Source organism: Lolium rigidum, chromosome 6 (genome assembly GCF_022539505.1).
Source record: "Lolium rigidum isolate FL_2022 chromosome 6, APGP_CSIRO_Lrig_0.1, whole genome shotgun sequence".
Lineage (NCBI taxonomy): Eukaryota > Viridiplantae > Streptophyta > Magnoliopsida > Poales > Poaceae > Lolium > Lolium rigidum.
The window spans coordinates 214482987-214503243 of NC_061513.1; the positions used below are offsets into that span (position 1 = coordinate 214482987).

The 20257-nt window shown below is 42.3% G+C and overlaps 1 protein-coding gene across 1 annotated transcript; it reads left to right on the forward strand.

Annotated features, from left to right (window-relative positions):
* Positions 1–9338: 9338 nt before the first annotated feature.
* LOC124663389 (probable peptide/nitrate transporter At3g43790) lies at positions 9339–16038 on the forward strand. Its single transcript, XM_047201098.1, has 18 exons — positions 9339–9513; positions 12193–12233; positions 12359–12419; positions 12610–12712; positions 12804–12906; positions 12996–13049; positions 13165–13227; positions 13697–13746; positions 13834–13909; positions 13983–14040; positions 14086–14186; positions 14302–14389; positions 14556–14641; positions 14730–14837; positions 15423–15467; positions 15563–15651; positions 15758–15801; positions 15941–16038. The coding sequence occupies exons 1-18, from the start codon at positions 9339–9341 to the stop codon at positions 16036–16038; spliced, it is 1443 nt and encodes a 480-aa protein (XP_047057054.1).
* The last annotated feature ends 4219 nt before the right edge of the window (positions 16039–20257 follow it).

The window sequence follows — 20257 nt, forward strand, 5'->3', positions numbered from 1 at the left end:
CTCCACTCCTTCTTGCTCTCATTTTCCATTGAAGAGATATGAGAAATCTGGACAAAAATCACATCTTCTTCTTTTTTCTCTCTTCTCACTTGGTTGTGGTGTTCTACTGTGTTCTCTCACCCTCTCACAGCGGCAGCCACATTTTGGCTTGTTTTTCTCTCACTCTTACAACCATCAAAGATGGTTAGGGTTTTCTCCTTATCTACCTCTGGAGGAGGCAACACAATCATTGGATGAGAATCTCGATCTACATGTGTTATATGTTGAATTTTCTGGACCGGTGTTGGACTGCCAACACATCTCCATGTGGAGGGATATGGCCCAACAAATTTATAGAAAATCCCAACAATTAGATATGTCTATTTTGTTTGATTCGACCATCACTACCGTGCCACCTAGACCTGACAGTGCATCCCGTTTGTCAGCGTTAACACGATTTAAATCGAGCATCATTACGCATTGAAACAAATTCTCTTAATTCTGGTGGATTTTTACAATTTTGATGAATATGATGGTTTTTAGAGCATCTCCAGCCGCGTCCCTGATGTCTACGGGAGCTTTTATTCTTGTAGACAGTGTTGGGCCTCCAAGAGCAGAGGTTTGTAGAACAGCAGCAAGTTTCCCTTAAGTGGATCACCCAAGGTTTATCGAACTCAGGGAGGAAGAGGTCAAAGATATCCCTCTCATGCAACCCTGCAACCACAAAGCAAGAAGTCTCTTGTGTCCCCAACACACCTAATAGGTGCACTAGTTCGGCGAAGAGATAGTGAAATACAGGTGGTATGAATGAATATGAGCAGTAGTAACGGCACCGTAAAATAGCTTGCTGGCGTGTAGTTGATGGTGGTAATATGGTAGCGTAGTAACGCTAGATAAAACAATAAACAAGCAGTGATAGCAGTATTTAGGAACAAGGCCTAGGGAATAGACTTTCACTAGTGGACACTCTCAACTTTGATCACATAACAGAATAGATAGATGCATACTCTACACTCTTTTGTTGGATGATGAACACCATTGCGTAGGATTACACGAACCCTCAATGCCGGAGTTAACAAGCTCCACAATTCAATGTTCATATTTAAATAACCTTAGAGTGCACGAAAGATCAACACGACTAAACCAAGTACTAACACAAAGCATGCACACTGTCACCTTCACACTATGTAGGAGGAATAGATCACATCAATACTATCATAGCAATAGTTAACTTCACAATCTACAAGAGATCATGATCATAACATACGCCAAGTACTAACACGGATGCACACACTGTCACCATTACACCGTGCAGGAGGAATAAAACTACTTTAATAACATCACTAGAGTAGCACATAGATAAATTGTGATACAAAACACATTGCAATCATAAAGAGATATAAATAAGCACTTCACTACGCCATTCATAACGGTGAATAAGTATTACGTGAAATATAGCCTAAGAGACCCACACGGTGCACACACTTGTCACCTTTACACACGTGGGACAAGGAGTCTCCGGAGATCACATAAGTAAAATTCACTTGACTAGCATAACGACATCTAGATTACAAGCATCATCATATGAATCTCAATCATGTAAGGCAGCTCATGAGATTATTGTATTGAAGTACATAGGAGAGAGATGAACCACATAGCTACCGGTACAGCCCCGAGCCTCGATGGAGAACTACTCCCTCCTCATGGGAGACGAGCAGCGTTGATGGAGATGGCGGTGGTGTCGATGGAGGAGCCTTCCGGGGCACTTCCCCGCCCCGGCGGCGTGCCGGAACAGAGACTCTGTCCCCCGGATCTTGGCTTCGCGATGGCGGCGGCTCTGGAAGGTTTCTCGTACCGTGGCTTTTTCGTATCGAGGTTTTAGGTCGAGGGGCTTCTTATAGGCGAAGAGGCGGCGTCAGAGGGTCGAAGAGGCAGCGACACCATAGGGTGGCACGGGCCACACCCAGGCCGCGCCGGCCTATGGTCTGGTGGGCCTGTGGCCCCCCTCTGGTCCTTCCCGGGTGTTCTGGAAGCTTCGTGAAAAAATAGGAACCTGGGTCTTGATTTCGTCCGATTCCGAGAATATTTCCTTACTAGGATTTACGGAACCAAAAACAGCAGAAAACGGAACCGGCCTTTCGGCATCTCGTCAATAGGTTAGTTCCGGAAAACGCATAAATATGACATAAAATGTGCATATAACATGTAGATATCATCAATAATGTGGCATGGAACATAAGAAATTATCGATACGTCGGAGACGTATCGGCATCCCCAAGCTTAGTTTACGCTCGTCCCGAGCGAGGTAAACGATAACAAAGATAATTTCCGGAGTGACATGCCATCATAAACTTGATCATATTGTAAACATATGTAATGAATGCAGCGATCAAAACAATGGTAATGACATGAGTAAACAAGCCGAATCATAAAGCAATGACTTTTCATGAATAGCACTTTCAAGACAGGCATCAATAAGTCTTGCATAAGAGTTAACTCATAAAGCAATAAATCAAAGTAAAGGTATTGAAGCAACACAAAGGAAGATTAAGTTTCAGCGGTTGCTTTCAACTTATAACATGTATATCTCATGGATAATGTCAACATAGAGTAATATAACAAGTGCAATATCCAAGTATGTAAGAATCAATGCACAGTTAACACAAGTGTTTGCTTCTTGAGATGGAGAGAAATAGGTGAACTGACTCAACATAAAAGTAGAAGAATGGTCCTTCAAAGAGGAAAGCATCGATTGCTATATTTGTGCTAGAGCTTTGGTTTTGAAAACATAAAGAGAGCATAAAAGTAAAATTTTGAGAGGTGTTTGTTGTTGTCAACGAATGGTAGTGGGCACTCTAACTACCTCATCAACCAGACTTTCAAGAGCGGCTACCATGAAGGACGTTATCTCTACCAGCAAGGTAGATCATCCCTCTTTGTCTTTTGTTTACACATGTACTTTAGTTTAGTTTTTCTTTATTTATGGATGACACTCCTCCCAACCTTTTGCTTACACAAGCCATGGCTAACCGAATCCTCGGGTGCCTTCCAACAATCACATACCATGAAGGAGTGTCTATTTGCAAAATTAAGTTGCTTAACGATGAATCGAGCAAAACATGTGAAGAGAATTATTAATGCAAGTTAATTAATCGGGGCTGGGAACCCCATTGCCAGCTCTTTTTGCAAAAAAATTGGATAAGCGGATGAAGCCACTAGTCCATTGTGAAAGTCTGTCAAAAGTAAATGACAAGATCGAAAGATAAAACACCACATACTTCCTCATGAGCTATAAAACATTGACACAAATAAGAGGTGATAAATTTTGAATTATTTAAAGGTAGCACTCAAGCAATTTACTTTGGAATGGCGGAGAAATACCATGTAGTAGGTAGGTATGGTGGACACAAATGGCATAGTGGTTGGCTCAAGGATTTTGGATGCATGAGAAATATTCCCTCTCGATACAAGGTTTAGGCTAGCAAGGTTATTTGAAACAAACACAAGGATGAACCGGTGCAGCAAAACTCACATAAAAGACATATTGTAAACATTATAAGACTCTACACCGTCTTCCTTGTTGTTCAAAACTCAATACTAGATATTATCTAGACTCTAGAGAAACCAAATATGCAAACCAAATTAGCAAGCTCTAAGTGTTTCTTCATTAATGGGTGCAAAGTATATGATGCAAGAGCTTAAACATGAGCACAACAATTGCCAAGTATCAAATTATCCAAGACATTTTAGAATTACTACATGTAGCATTTTCCAATTCCAACCATATAACAATTTAACGAAGAAGAAACTTCGCCATGAATACTATGAGTAAAGCCTAAGGACATACTTGTCCATATGCTATAGAGGAGCGTGTCTCTCTCCCACACAAGCATTTATTCAAACAAAAACAAAAACAAAAGCACACAGACGCTCCAAGTAAAGTACATAAGATGTGACCGAATAAAAATATAGTTTCAAGAGAAGGAACCTGATAATTTGTCGATGAAGAAGGGGATGCCTTGGGAATCCCCAAGCTTAGATGCTTGAGTCTTCTTGAAATATGCAGGGATGAACCACCGGGGCATCCCCAAGCTTAGACTCTTCACTCTTCTTGATCATAGTATATCATCTTCCTCTCTTGATCCTTGAAAACTTCCTCCACACCAAACTCGAAACAACTCATTAGAGGGTTAGTGGACAATAAAAATTAACATGTTCAGAGGTGACACAATCATTCTTAACACTTCTGGACATTGCATAAAGCTACTGGACATTAATGGATCAAAGAAATTCATCCAACATAGCAAAAGAGGCAATGCGAAATAAAAGGCAGAATCTGTCAAAACAGAACAGTCCGTAAAGATGGATTTTATCGAGGCACCAGACTTGCTCAAATGAAAATGCCCAAATTGAATGAAAGTTGCGTACATATCTGTGGATCACTCACGTAAATTGGCATAATTTTCTGAGTTACCTACAGAGAATTAGGCCTAGATTCGTGACAGAAAAGAAATCTGTTTCTGCGCAGTAATCCAAATCTAGGATCAACTTTTCTATCAACGACTTTACTTGGCACAACAAAACACTAAACTAAGATAAGGAGAGGTTGCTACATTAGTAAACAACTTCCAAGACTCAAATATAAAATAAAGTACTGTAGCAAAATAAACACATGGGTTATCTCCCAAGAAGTTCTTTCTTTATAGCCATTAAGATGGGCTCAGCAGTTTTAATGATGCACTCGCAAGAAATAGTAGTTGAAGCAAAAGAGAGCATCAAGACGAAAATTCAAAGCACATTTAAGTCTAACATGCTTCCTATGCATAGGAATCTTGTAAACAAACAAGTTCATGAAGAGCAAAGTGACAAGCATAGGAAGATAAAACAAGTGTAGCTTCAAAAATTTCAGCACATAGAGAGGCATTTTAGTAACATGAAAATTTCTACAACCATATTTTCCTCTCTCATAATAACTTTCAGTAGCATCATGAGCAAACTCAACAATATAACTATCACATAAAGCATTCTTATCATGAGTCTCATGCATAAAATTATTACTCTCCACATAGGCATAATCAATTTTATTAGTTGTAGTGGGAGCAAATTCAACAAAGTAGCTATCATTATTATTCTCATCAAGTGTAGGAGGCATAGTATAATCACAACAAAATTTACTCTCCATAGTAGGTGGCACCAAAAGACCACTATCATTATAATCATCATATATGGGAGGCAAAGTATCATCAAAGAAAATTTTCTCCTCAATGCTTGAGGGACTAAAAAGATCATGAAAACCAGCTTCCCCAAGCTTAGAATTTTCCATATCATTAGCAACAATGGTATTCAAAGTATTCATGCTAATATGTTCCATGGGTTTTTTAATTTTCGGATCAAACCATCCATGTCTTAAATCAGGAAATAGAATAAGAAGCTCATTGTCGTCCATTATGCCAAACTAGTGTAAACAAGAAACAAAAAGATGCAATTGCAGGATCTAAAGGAAATAGCTTCGAGTACTTACAACGGCGAAAATAGCTTAGTAGCCGAGATCCGGAGTGTGAGTACCTTTTACCTTTCCTCCCCGGCAACGGCGCCGGAAAATAGCTTGATGTCTACGGGAGCTTCTATTCTTGTAGACGAGTGTTGGGCCTCCAAGAGCGAGAGGTTTGTAGAACAGCAGCAAGTTTCCCTTAAGTGGATCACCCAAGGTTTATCGAACTCGGGGAGGAAGAGGTCAAAGATATCCCTCTCATGCAACCACTGCAACCACAAAGCAAGAAGTCTCTTGTGTCCCCAACACACCTAATAGGTGCACTAGTTCGGCGAAGAGATAGTGAAATACAGGTGGTATGAATGAATATGAGCAGTAGTAACGGCACCGAGAAAATAGCTTGTCTGGCGTGTAGTTGATGGTGGTAATATGGTAGCGGTAGTAACGCAGAGTAAAACGATGAAACAAGCGAGTGATAGCGAGTATTTAGGAACAAGGCCTAGGGAATAGACTTTCACTAGTGGACACTCTCAACTTTGATCACATAACGAGAATAGATAGATGCATACTCTACACTCTTTTGTTGGATGATGAACATCATTGCGTAGGATTACACGAACCCTCAATGCCGGAGTTAACAAGCTCCACAATTCAATGTTCATATTTAAATAACCTTAGAGTGCACGAAAGATCAACACGACTAAACCAAGTACTAACACAGCATGCACGACTAAACCAAGTACTAACACAGCATGCACACTGTCACCTTCACACTATGTAGGAGGAATAGATCACATCAATACTATCATAGCAATAGTTAACTTCACAATCTACAAGAGATCATGATCATAGCATACGCCAAGTACTAACACGGATGCACACACTGTCACCATTACACCGTGCAGGAGGAATAAAACTACTTTAATAACATCACTAGAGTAGCACATAGATAAATTGTGATACAAAACACATTGCAATCATAAAGAGACATAAATAAGCACTTCACTACGCCATTCATAACGAGTGAATAAGTATTACGTGAAATATAGCCTAAGAGACCCACACGGTGCACACACTTGTCACCTTTACACACGTGGGACAAGGAGTCTCCGGAGATCACATAAGTAAAATTCACTTGACTAGCATAACGACATCTAGATTACAAGCATCATCATATGAATCTCAATCATGTAAGGCAGCTCATGAGATTATTGTATTGAAGTACATAGGAGAGAGATGAACCACATAGCTACCGGTACAGCCCCGAGCCTCGATGGAGAACTACTCCCTCCTCATGGGAGACGAGCAGCGTTGATGGAGATGGCGGTGGTGTCGATGGAGGAGCCTTCGGGGGCACTTCCCCGCCCCGGCGGCGTGCGGGAACAGAGACTCCTATCCCCCGGATCTTGGCTTCGCGATGGCGGCGGCTGCGGAAGGTTTCTCGTACCGTGGCTTTTTCGTATCGAGGTTTTAGGTCGAGGGGCTTCTTATAGGCGAAGAGGCGGCGTCGGAGGGTCGAAGAGGCGGCGACACCATAGGGTGGCGCGGGCCACACCCGGGCCGCGCCGGCCTATGGTCCGGTGGGCACTGTGGCCCCCCTCGGTCCTTCCGGGTGTTCTGGAAGCTTCGTGGAAAAATAGGAACCCGGGTCTTGATTTCGTCCGATTCCGAGAATATTTCCTTACTAGGATTTACCGGAACCAAAAACGACGAGAAAACGAGGAATTGGCCTTTCGGCATCTCGTCAATAGGTTAGTTCCAGAAAACGCATAAATATGACATAAAATGTGCATATAACATGTAGATATCATCAATAATGTGGCATGGAACATTAGAAATTATCGATACGTCGGAGACGTATCAGTCCCCCAAAGCGTCCCCCAAAACGCGCCGGATTGAGCGTTTGGGGGACGTGTTTTGTTCGTGCCGCGTTTGGGGAACGTCGCTCCCCAGCCGCGTCCCCCAAATGCCGCCCCCAAATGAATATTGGTGCACGAAAATAAAGGTTTTCATTCAATTTTGATTATATATTACAAAGTTTGAATGAAAACGGCTAGCTTTCATCTAAACCTAGCCTACTGACCGCCCGGCGGTGCGTTCGACGGTCCCGCCCCGTCGTCACCTCCCCTACGCCGCAGCTCCTCCTGCGCGCGTCTCCTCTCCTTGCGTTCGGCGGTGGCCCGACGGCTCCGTTCCCGCCGCGCGTCCTCCTCCGCCCTCCCCTGCTGCGCCGCCTGGAGGGAGAGCTCGACGGCGCGACGAATATGCGCCTCTTCGCGGGCACGGGCGTCGTCCTGGATCTTCTTCTCCGACTCGAAGGACTCGACGAGCGCGCGTTGCTGATCGGCCATCTCGTCCGGGTGCGGCCCGTTGTCGTCGGACCACTCGAACTCGTCGTCGTCGTCGTCCTCCACCTCGGTCTCCTCCGCGTCGGCCTCCTCCTCCTCCATTGGCGCATCGTCCTCCACATCTGTTGGCGCCTCCATCATCGCCGCCGCCAACACGTCGACCTCCGCCGCCAACTGGTCCGCCCGCCTCCCGCTGCCGATGCTCCTCCGCCGCCAGCTGCTGCTGGCGCTCGATCGACTCCCGTCGTTCTCGGTACAGCGCATCCCGCTCAACGCGCTGGCGCCAGCGCTCGACAACCCACCGATGCTCCATCTCCTCCCGGTACCGGCACCGTCGCGCCTCTTGTCTCGTCGAGGCGTCAGACGCCGCAACGGTGTCGCACTGCTGCTCGTGCCACGCTGCTGCCGCCGCGGCCTCGCCAGCAGCGGGGCCATTGGCGCACGCCGCTAGATCCGCCGCATGCGCCGCCTCCCGCTGCTGGCGGGCCTGCTGCTCCATTGCCTCCCGCCGCTGCTGACGGTGTGCACGCCACCGCTCTTCCTGGGCCGCGGGGTCGGTGTCGACCTGCGTTTCCGGGACTGCAAGTGGAGGAGAGGCGGTGGAGGGAAGTGGCCAGCGCCGGGGCGGTTCGCCATTGCCACTGGTGGTGGAGGAGACGGCGGTGGAGCGACGAGGGCTGTGTTTGTTGCCGGCGGGGTGTGGTGGCTACCATTGAGCCGGGAGACCTTTTATAGACGCCGGCGTCGGGAAGAAAGCGCGGGAACAGGCGAGAAGAGGCGGGAAGAAAGCGCGGGAACGGGCGGTGGCGTGCGAACGCCGGCGACGCGTGGAGGCTGCGCAGCACCGACGAGACGTCTCGCCTGCCCTCCGTCGCCATTAAGGCAAAGATGCCGCCGTGTGTCACTGCGCGTGAATAACTTCCGTCGCGAGGTAGGCGACGGTTAGGTTAAAATTAACTGTGCTGCTGACGGGTCGGCCCCGCCACTCCCCGCCTCGCTTTTCGTTGTGTCCGACGTGCCCGGAGCGTCCCCTGTGGGACGGGGAAGGGCTCGGAGCGCCAGACACCGTATCGGAGCGCGCCGGACAAAAATGGGCTTTGGGGGACGCGGCTGGAACGGTTTTCTGTCCGGCGCGCCCCAAATCCCTTTCGAGGACGTAGGACGCGGCTGGAGATGCTCTTAGAACTTATATGATGTAGTGGTTTTTTTTGGAATTTACTCGGATCCGAGAGATCCCACGCACCGAACCAACCACCAGTTCACACCACGCATCACGTACTATATATAAAACTGCCTTCTCCCCGTCTCGCTCGTTACGCTAACAGTAAAAGCTCACAGGAGTGCTAACGCCTACCTTCTGCCGCGTTACTGCTGCTGCTGCATTTGCTCAGAGGTGGGGGGCGTGCGCCTCTCCTTTAATTGCTGCACTTCGGGGAGAGAGGGAGGAAGAAAGCTAGCTAGCTAGCTGTGTGTCTCTGCATCTCCTTACTTCCCTTGTTGAGCTGAAGGAGAGGTATACAATGGCCGCCGGGGAAAGAAACGAGACTGCGGCCGCGGCGGCGACAGCGCCATTGCTTGCGCTGGCGAGGGGCAAGGAGCGTTGCCCCGCTTGCAGGCTGGCGGAGATCAACATGGCCAGCACCAGCATCCCCTACCGCAATTTCTTCTACGTCTGGGTCGTCTGCCTCTGCGCATGTAAGATTCACTCACCCTTCAACCCCATGCTCAGAATTTGGATTTAATAAATTCCTTTTACAAGGAAAGTCCGAAAAAATACTTTTTCTTTTTAGATCAAGTAAAAAAAAAAGATATATAGTTGATCATATAATCGTGGTTATATGGATATTTTTTATACTAGGATCTTTACTCTCGGTATAAGAAGATTAACCGAACTAACGAAGTTATTCGATAAGGGTATCATCGATGGAATTACCAATGAAGTGGGTCTTGTTAGTTTTGGTATAGGAGAAGAAATTAAATTCTTCGGTTCGGTTCTGCATTGCAAGAATGTTCTCGACATAACACGCGTGCACATGGTCTTCCCTTCCGTCTAACATCTGTACATTCTGCATGGCGGTGGGCTTATTTTATTATTTTGACATAAACTATTGTTGTTCCTTGCTGATCATTTTGGCAAAATTTAAAACAAACTTGCCCACATACCCTACACAGGCGCAGTTAAGACGGAAATCGATCGGTTTCGGTAATTACCTGTTATAAGCACGACATGGAAGTTTCAGAAGAAAACAATAATAACCATGGCCTCATTGTTGGCGTTAACGAAAGAAGAGTAACAGATGAAAGAATTAACCGCGCGTACGTATACGTGTTGTACCATCGGACCGCGTGGGTGAAAGCTTGAGAAGGATGTAACATCCTCTTTACTCTTGTAGCTGTACTTGGTGTACCTTCCAGTACGTACGTGTCACACCTTCCAGTACGTGTCACGACCTCACCGGCCTGTCTCGAACAACGCTTGTGGGTGGGTCTCGAACAACGCTTGTGGGTGGCTGCAGGTATAGGGGGGCCTCTGGTGCAGGCTTCTACGGTACTATTCCAACTAGGCCTTTTTTATTTAAAGGGTTTTAAAAGCACGGAAATAGTAAAAACGAAGAAATAGTATTACCATGGCATATGAAATTCTATAGAAATAAAAACCTAAGAATTAGTTGTAAAATTCGTTTGGTTGCACCACAGGAAAGATCACATGCAATAGTTGTAAATTGTAATAGACACAGAAAATTTTCGTAAGAGATCTAACCTAAAAATCCTATGAAATTGTAGTACACGAAAGCAATCCATAGAAATTTTGGAGGGTTCGATCCTTTGAATTAAATGGCATTTGTACACAAATATTCATCTGGGTACGAATCCTATAAAATTATTTTAGAAATCTTTTAAATCAAATAGACCCTTAAACTAAAATACTCTCATCATGTCTTTGTGAACGAATATGTAAGAAAAAAGATAGTGCAACAAGTAGCTACCTATAAACTTCTTAGTTGTCAGGGTCGTATAAAAGGAAAACGTTATTTGACAAAGTTTAATCAGATTTGACAAAAGTATTTTCTGATTTCCAACATGTACAGCTTTTCCAAAATGGCTTAAGAAAAAAGTGCATCGTTCGTAAGTATAAGTGCATCGTACTACTAAGTGGATCTAGATTTGGCATGCTCTCCCTAGACCGTTTTCTAGACAAACGCCGCGTGGTTCGGCTTACCTCGTCTCGTACCTTAAGTGCGTTTTACAGTTCCTTGAAGTTATGATGCTCCATATGCGCGGCTGTGGTTTGTCTAGTCGTTTATAGCTGCCACTTGTAGATACACATGTACTTGGCGGTTCAAAGGCGAAAGACTCAGCCAACCCTCTGATCCCACCACCTAAGTTTAGCCAAACAAAACCGAGGCAGAAAACTGAGGGAAAATACGTGGAGATCGGTCTGAACGTGAGCTAGGCTTCAATGGTCTGTTCTTGGCAAAGAGGATGCCGCGCGGCTATCAGAATGCACGCATCATCTTGATGCGGATTCAGGAGGCCGGGCATTGGCAAGCATACCCTCACCGATCACCTTCCCTCCTCGCCTACCACCATCGAGATGACCGGAGGCGGCCAAGAGGCGCCGTTGCTGCGCGCCAGGAAGGTGTACCATGAAAGCTGCCCCGGGTGCCGGCAAGAGAGGAAGATGGAGGCCGATGACAGGATACCATACATTGATTTCCTCTACGTTTGGATCACATGCTTGTGTGCCGGTATGATGCGACAATATGATGATGTTCCTCTTATACAAGCAGATAAACAGAATTTGGAGGTTCGATGTAGATATGTTATTACATTTAGATTTGTCAGGGGTGTTTATGATTCTTGATGGTAATTAGGCATAGACGACAATCTGAGGTTGCATGTGTCAAAAGGATCAGTCTGACTAGTGACTACGAAACATGTTATTCATTGAGGTTCTTCAACAAGGCACTTTTGGGCAAGATAAGCAATCGCTCCAGCTTGTTAATTCTTGTTTCTTCCTTGGTGGCAATTTTGGTGCTATCTCGCAGTCAGTTGATATCACCGACATGAGATTCAGATTTCTGAGTTGACAACGTTAGGAGATTGTTCCAAACATGTGTGCTTGTGCATTTATTGCATGGTTTTTCCCTGAGAGTCCTTAAATTTGCTTACAGAAGTCATATTTTTTTGTCACCTACTAAATATAAGATGTTTTGGTATACTGTTTTGGCCTACCAAAACCGTCTTATATTTTGGAACAGGGGAATACTATGTAAAGATAGGACATATTTCTGTTGTTCGTTTTAGTTCAACCTTGTCAAATTAAGTTTAGCACTTTCTAACTAACACCTTGATTTCTGTATGTCTTTCCAGCGCTACCAATCCAGTCATTGTTTCCCTATCTATACTTCATGGTATGTAGAGATGCTGTAAAACTTGAACAATTATCCTGATTTTATGCATAAAAGTTATTGTTTCATGAACTATTGCATACTATATGGTGACCAATTATGTGTTCACTTTTCTTATAATACAACAGATTAGAGACTTGAACGTTGCAAAGCAAGAGGAGGATATTGGGTTCTACGCTGGTTTTGTCGGTAAGCATTGCCCTCTCTAATCGTATGACAGTTTTCTGGAAAAATATGTGAAGAAAATATAGGACGAAAGTCTGAAAATACATTTAGTAGACCTTTTTTTAGCTGGCATTTAGTATACTTTACAAGCGTTGCAATGTGACAACAGTTATTTTCGATTCGTAGTTACTGATTGTATACTCTGTGTCTTAAGGGGCTACTTATTTTCTTGGAAGAACCATCAGTGCTGTGCCATGGGGCATGTTTGCTGACAAGTATGGCAGGAAGCCCTGCATTGTAATCAGTATCCTTTCAGTGTATGGCAAATTATGTTAGCTCTTAAAAGCATATTCCGTACACCATTCAATTTAATTTAACACTAAATCCTATTCTACTTCTTTTTATCAGGATCGTATTTAACACCCTCTTCGGCCTTAGCACGACTTACTGGATGGCAATTGTAACTAGGGGTCTACTTGGGTTACTTTGTGGTATATTAGGACCAATCAAGGTTATTTATTCACTGTGTCGGTGACTAACATTTATAAAGCAAATGCTACTTAGTTTTTGAACTCTCATGGTTGCGCCTGCGTTCTCTAGGCCTATGCTTCGGAAGTTTGCAGGAAAGAGCACCAAGCCCTAGGAATTTCTCTTGTAAGAACAGTTCGTCCTAACGTTTTGTGTTTCGGACTGTCGGTTTCATTCCTTTGAAGAAAGGTGTTTATATCACTGTTGCTAGTGGATACTTATGGCTAACATTATGTTGTAGGTTACATCTTCTCGAGCAATAGCCCTTGTTGTTGGACCAGCCATTGGAGGATTTCTTGCACAGGTGAGGATCATTCCACTTTGATGTACAGTTGCAGAAATACATAACTGGCATTACAGAATTAAGGTTGTATTTTTACCAGTTTTCGAATCTAAGGGTAAGTGACTTTCAGGAGTATGGAAAATAATTTGCATATGGTAGTCTAACAAATCCATTACTGCAACAGTTCATTAGGACAGTATAAGTATATGTAACTATGATGTAGATATTGAATATAATAGATCATCTATTGATTGCTGCAAAAACTAAAGAGTGGACCGATAGACAAGAGCATCCCTATCATGGCAGCTTAAAAAAATGGTAGTTTCGGGAATGGTTCATTCCCAGAGAGTTTTTGCACAATTCACATTTAACAATTAAAATTTATGAGCAAAACTTTGGTTGGGATGATGAACAAACCTTCTCCCTTTTGAGGCAAATTAATTAATATACGAAATCTGACTAATATTGTGTATTTTCTATCTTGTATCAGCCTGCAAAGAGGTTCCCAAATCTTTTCTCGGAGGAATCCATATTTGGAAGGTAAATTATTAATCACTGTGTCAAATGATATAAGTATTTTCATCAGTTGAGCATAATATAAACTTTTCACATTACATCTTCATTTAGGTTTCCATACTTCCTCCCTTGCTTCGTCATATCAGTTCTAGCAGCAGGAGCATGTGTAGCGTGCATTTGGCTTCCGGTATGCCCTTAAATCTCCCTATGATTGTTTTTATCTCCCTTGAACCCCCACTTGATTAAATGTCTTTTCTTAGGAAACTCTGCACATGCACCATGATGACAAAACTATTGATACGATGGAGGCACAAGTATGTGATTCAAGCTTAGAAAATGGGAAAGTTAAACAATCTGGATCAGGGAGAATGGCATCTACAAAGAGCCTGCTAAAGAACTGGCAATTGATGTCAGCAATAACCCTCTACTGTGTCTTTTCTCTCCATGATACAGCTTATCTCGAGGTAAATCTTTATTTATGTATTTTAATTCATCTTATCTAGCTAATACAGAACAATCAGATCCAGAGAAAAGAAAGCAACCTTTCATGTTATTGCGTTCTCTAAATTCTATTTTCAGATATTTTCGCTCTGGGCCGTCAGCAGCAGAAAATACCGGGGACTGAGTTTTACATCTCAGGATGTTGGTACAGTGCTAGCTATCTCGGGTATGTGTGATATTTGCACAAATTTATAGCATGATAACTATGCAAGAGAGACATAGTGAGCACAAAAATTATATCAACACATATGTAGCACGGTTCCTTAACTTATTACATCTAGCACTGGCTTTGAATTCCCTTACCATATGACCATTTTCGTTTGATCATATAGGTCTTGGTGTTTTAGTGTACCAGCTTACGATTTATCCATTCCTTGCCAAGTATGCTGGGTTAATCAAGCCATTCCGTTCTGCAGCGGTATGTGCGAAGAACACTTTATGTCGATATATTTCTTTGATATAGTGAATCTATTCTACATTACCAAATTGCATGTTTGATCTTTCAGGTATTGTCTATACTTCTCCTTGCAACATATCCATTCATGGCCAACCTGTATGGTATGGAGCTCAAAGTACTCATCAACATAGCTTCGCTTCTGAAAAATGTGTTTGCTGTAAGTCCACTGCTATGACTGGAACAAAACTGTCAGAGATTTTATTATTTTTTGTTGCTTCGTTTGAAATGAGTTACTAGTACGTATTAGGGGGTGTGCATCGGTAAGTTGGGTAAAAGTCACCTCTCAGATCACGTTAGTGACCATCCTATGCACATCATATACAAACGTGTTGGTCATCATGGTGCAGACACTGGCAGGAAGAGCAATAAAGTATCCATTTTCTAAAAGAAAAATACAAACATGTTGATAATGGTTTCTGGGAGATTTAGAGAAACCATATTTGAGCACCCCTTTTACAAATGAAAGAAAATTGGGTGTCCAGTAGAGGTAGACGAGTTAGAGATGTTCATTAGTGTGGCGCTTTGCGCCTAGTGTGCTCCTTTGCCATCCGTGGCATCGGTGCTGCTGGATTCTTCTGTATTGTGGTCTTTGGACCCATTCTTCGAGCTTAATACAAGACACACAGATCTCCTGCGGTTACTCAAAAAAAAATTAAATGTTCAGTATCCTGGAGAAAACAAGCTTCATTTTAATAGACAATTTTATCATGAACATATTCTGATGTCATCTGAAATGAAACAGGCGACCATTACTATTGCGTGCAACATTCTGCAGAACACGGCGGTGGTACGTAAATCCATCATGTTCGCCACTGGCCAGGATCATCTGTACCATTGGGTCATTCTTCTGCGTTCTAACTTCTATGATGGAAACATGTACAGGCACAAGAACAAAGGGGTGTTGCAAATGGAATCTCTGTGACTCTGATGTCTATCTTCAAAGCAGCAGCTCCAGCAGCAGCAGGAATTTTGTAAGTAACAGTGTTTGTTTTCTTTTCTGAGGAGGAATTCCTATGGGTTTTGCTTGGCGGCAAGTGTGCTTCCCAACTAGCTTAACTTAGTTCTTGACTTTTGCAGGTTTTCATGGGCCCAGAAGAACATAACTGGGTTGTTCTTACCAGGTAAACACATTACTCTTCCAACCTATTCTAATTGCATTTATATTGATAGCTTTACTTTCACTTGAATGGGAAGCCGGCAAGTACATATTATCAGGGCATATGCTTATTTGATTTACTGGATTTATCATGCGACATGCAGGTGATCAGATTCTGTTCTGGTTGCTGAACATGGTGTCAGTTCTCGGGCTCTCGTTGACGTTCAGTCCGTTTTTCTCTATGCCTAGTGCGATGAAATGATAAGTGCACAATTATGTATATTTAGTTAGCTAAGTAAAACTAGGGACACTACCAGAGATTGCAGTGCTGAATAAAGTGGCATGTATTGTGTCGGACATAGTTCTCACATTTTTCCGGTCGTGTGGTCAGATGTGATGTGATTGTCAAACTCCTACACCCAGATGCTTTGGTTTGTATGGTAATTCGTTTCTGGTAACGAGATCAAGCACATTTTGTGGGTTGTAAATGGTAGTACCTTCAACTCGGTTGCACTGGGTCAATTTACTTAGGTTCGAAATCTGTTATCGAGATCTGAACCTTATCCACCATAGCAACTTACGTTGTGATTTGTGAACTAGCAAACTGAAATAAGAAGATAAATGTTGTGATGGATTTCTATGTTATGAAGATGTCAAAATTGAAAAGATATACAACACTTTCGATCAGAGAGACCAATAGTATAGGTGAAATTCAATTCAGCTCCGAAGGTCCTCCACCAAAAAATATATATTTCTAACTGTCAAAAAATTCCAACAAAAAATTTCTCATGTACATCTCAACAATCTATGTGTGTTCGTACAGTTTCACGAAAAATCGATATTTTTTTATGATCCATGTAAAAAGGACAAAACATGTTCCATAAAAATCCTTGTTTTAGCATCAAATTTTGTCTTTCTAAACACCCCAAACTCTTTTATGGAAAGACTTTGTGCGCACGTAAGTTTTTTTTTATTTTTTAGCATTTCAAAACATATTAAAGATGTATTTTAAAATAAAAGAAGCATATGCACCCAAGAGACAAAACATAAAACTATATACATGTTAATTAACACAAAAGATCAAAGAGAAATGGTGCTTCATGTTTTTTAGCGACGATAGTTAGCTGATTGAGAGCTTCGTTATCATAATACATTGATATGGGAAACTATAATCCGCAACTAGTTGCCGGTGCATCTTTTTTTTTGTGACACTTTCAAAATTTCAGCAAATGTAAATTAAAATTATGGGACATGGTGTTTTGGCTCATAGGTCTAAATGCACCTATTAAGAAAAATATATTTTAAGTTTAGTCTAAACTGTTGAAAAATTATGAAGAAAAATCCCGGATGTACATTTGAACATTCTCTTTTCACTCGCAAAAGTTTGTGAAAAAAAAGACATTTTTGTGTGGCCTACGATAAAAAGATAAAAAAATGTCACGTAAAAAGCTATTTTGAATCACCGAAAATTGTCTTTTTTCACAACCCATAAAAATGGTATTTCTTTGCGAAACTTGGTGTGTGAACATAGAATGTCAAGATGTACACCCAGAATATTTTTTTTGGAACTTTTATACATTTTGAAATATACTTTTGAAACAACAGGTGCATCTACACCTATGAGCCAAAGATAAATTTCCAAAATTATGGACCTACGTTGTGTTGTATCTTGTGCATGTGTGAAGTTTTATCCAAAAATATGGCAATATGTGATCTACACAAATAAAATGATGTGTAAATAGTACAAGACGCTTTTCATTTATATCTTCTCTTTTTTGCACAGGTCAGATATGGTTATATTTTAACACAAAATATTTCTAGGTGCTTTAAAGTGATAATTTTCCCTCTAATGGTCTATAGAAAACCATAGCCTTGTTGATCAAGCTAGGTCATGAGCAATCGTCAGGTACAGGGTTTCTTATACAAATAGGTGTCCAATATAGGTAGACAGCGGAACACATACTTCTTTTAGCTGGGTGATATTATTATATTGTGCTTAATAAGGTATTGCTTTAAGCTTAATTGGGAGACCCGTGCCTTGTTTTTTTTAGAGAAACCATATATTTTATTAATCGAAAATCAAATTAACTGAAACGGCACATTTATTTAGAAACTAAAAGACTAATTAGGATAAACTGATTATCCTAAATTTGTAGATAAATTCTAAAAAATCGAGAAATACAAAATGATACCTACACCTTGTTGTTCATTAGTCAAAGCAATCTTTGTAGTAATATAAAATAATGAATGGTACACATCGAACGCAATCGTGTTCACCTTATTTTTATGAACACTAGGAAGTTTGCCGAGGCGGCAGGCCACCCTTGGCTGTTAGACTGTTTGTTATAGTATTTTAAAGCACTATTACCTCCGTTTTAAGGAATAAGGTGCCCTCGTTTTACGTACTTTTTTGTTTGACCAAAAATGACTTCAAATAGATAAACATTGTTTGTATGAAATCAGTATCATTGAAAAGTTCTTTTCAATACGAATCTAACGATACTAATTACATATAATATAATCAAAATTTTCTTGCTCAATTTTTATGGTCAAAATTCATCTTGAAATACGCGTGCGCCTTATTCCTTGAAAACGGAGGTAGTACAATTTATGAATCATCTAAAGTACTGCAAAAGTGTGTATGTGAAAATACTAATCAAGAAACGAAAAAAGCAGTTGCGTCATGGTTCATAATTCTTTTTCACCGCCCATAGGTATGGTTGGAAAAAGTAAAGAGATTTCATCGCGAAGAAAGCACGAGCAAGATACTCTTGCTGAATAGGAATCTTAGTGGCGGAAAGAAGTAGCAGAAGTGGAAGGGCCAAACTACTCTTTTGGAGAAAGACATGAAGGATAAAAGTATAAAAATCACTTGTTTGAAACATCTTAAAAATAAACTTCGCTATTAGAAGTTGTATTTTCGTCGCAGTGCCCAGAGAGAGGATAGCGGCACTGCTTGAAATATGTGACATACGAATAATTACTGACCAGTAATTACTATCCAGAACTAGGGTTGAGATAAAAAAAAATCGTGTAAAAGTTACCACGCTTGCATGACATTAAGAAATTACCATCGCAGAAATATGCATCGTGGAAGAAAAAATACTATTAGATAGTTAACGAAGCGATTCATAGTTGACATAGGCAAATTACTATTGATGTTCAAGTTTTATACCTGGAAATTGCTTTCAAGGAAAATGTAGGCAGTTACCACCTCACGAGAAACTACCGCGAAGTAGTTAACCCGAAAAATTAAAATTACATCTAAAAACTTATGCTCCGATGAAAAATTACTGGCAGGTAATTAAATTACTGATGAATTCAGAAATCTGAAAGAAGTTAAAAATAAAGCTAAAAGAAGTGGCACCGTTCATGTTGGTGTGAACAGTGATGGTACCATAGAAGAACACAATGAATTTTGGACGTTGCTACACAGTGCCATAGCACTGTTTAGTCTTAGGGAATGCCCTACCCAAAAATAGAAAGAAAACTAATCAGACATCCCGCACGATCCAAAAATAGAAAAAGTCATGACTCTTCGTGTTTCCTCCTTCCGCGCCGCTCTCTCTTTCCTGTGCTCCATTCCAAGTTCGTATGCTTTGATCCTGTAGAAAAATTACGGCCACGTCGGTGGACTGCTAATCCTGACAAAAGAATACACCACCTTGTTTTTCTGTAAAATATAGAAGCGGTGGAATGTAAAAAGAGAAAAAAAGTACATCTAAATCTTGGGAGAACCTGCTATTATTACATCCAGATATGGAAGAACCTATTATATTCAAGATTCTAGATGTATAAAAGAAGGGAAAAAATATCCTAGATGTAGAAAAACGAAAAAAAAATACAAACACCACTGACATTATTCCAGATGTATAAAAAGATCAAAATGTACATCCCAGTTCCAAAAAGTTACCAGCCGAACTAGAGGGGACCTACTATTGTTACATCCATTGGTATTACAGGATGTAGAATTGGAGGTGCCAGGGAGGTGCCGGAGTTGAGATGAAGAGGAGTCGATCCGTTGGCGGGGCCCAGCGGCGCTCGATGGACCATGGCAGAGAGGGCCTAGCGGCGCGGTGGGGGCGAGGACTTTCCTGGCTGCTGCAGCGCGCAGTGGAGATGGGCGTCCTCCCGACGGCGCGACATGGAGACGGGGGCGCAGCGGCAGGCAGTGGGGGCAAGGCCCTTTCCGGCGATGCCCATGGAGACAGGGCCTGCAGCGCCGTACGGTGGCTCCGCCCCTGCCGATCTGCCGCCGAGCTCCTCCCCGTAGCAATTGGGGGTTTCAGTGGAGATGAAGGCAGGAGAGTCACATCGACAGGCGGAGGCGCCGGAGGTGGCTAGCGGCAGCCATATCGCCGCAGCGACGACCGGGCAGCAGGTCACAGGCGAGAGGAAAAGCGAGAGAAACCATGGATCCTATTTTGCTGGGAGAGATGAGCCTGAGCGGATAAGAGTGTGAGAAGGGAATCGGGAGTTCT

Bases quoted from the DNA above. Each gene is read 5' to 3' on its own strand.
- LOC124663389 (XM_047201098.1), top strand. From the start codon at position 9,339: ATGGCCGCCGGGGAAAGAAACGAGACTGCGGCCGCGGCGGCGACAGCG. The intron at 9,514-12,192 runs GTAAGATTCACT...ATGTCTTTCCAG, and splicing joins GGTCGTCTGCCTCTGCGCAT to CGCTACCAATCCAGTCATTG. The intron at 12,713-12,803 runs GTATGGCAAATT...TCTTTTTATCAG, and splicing joins GTAATCAGTATCCTTTCAGT to GATCGTATTTAACACCCTCT.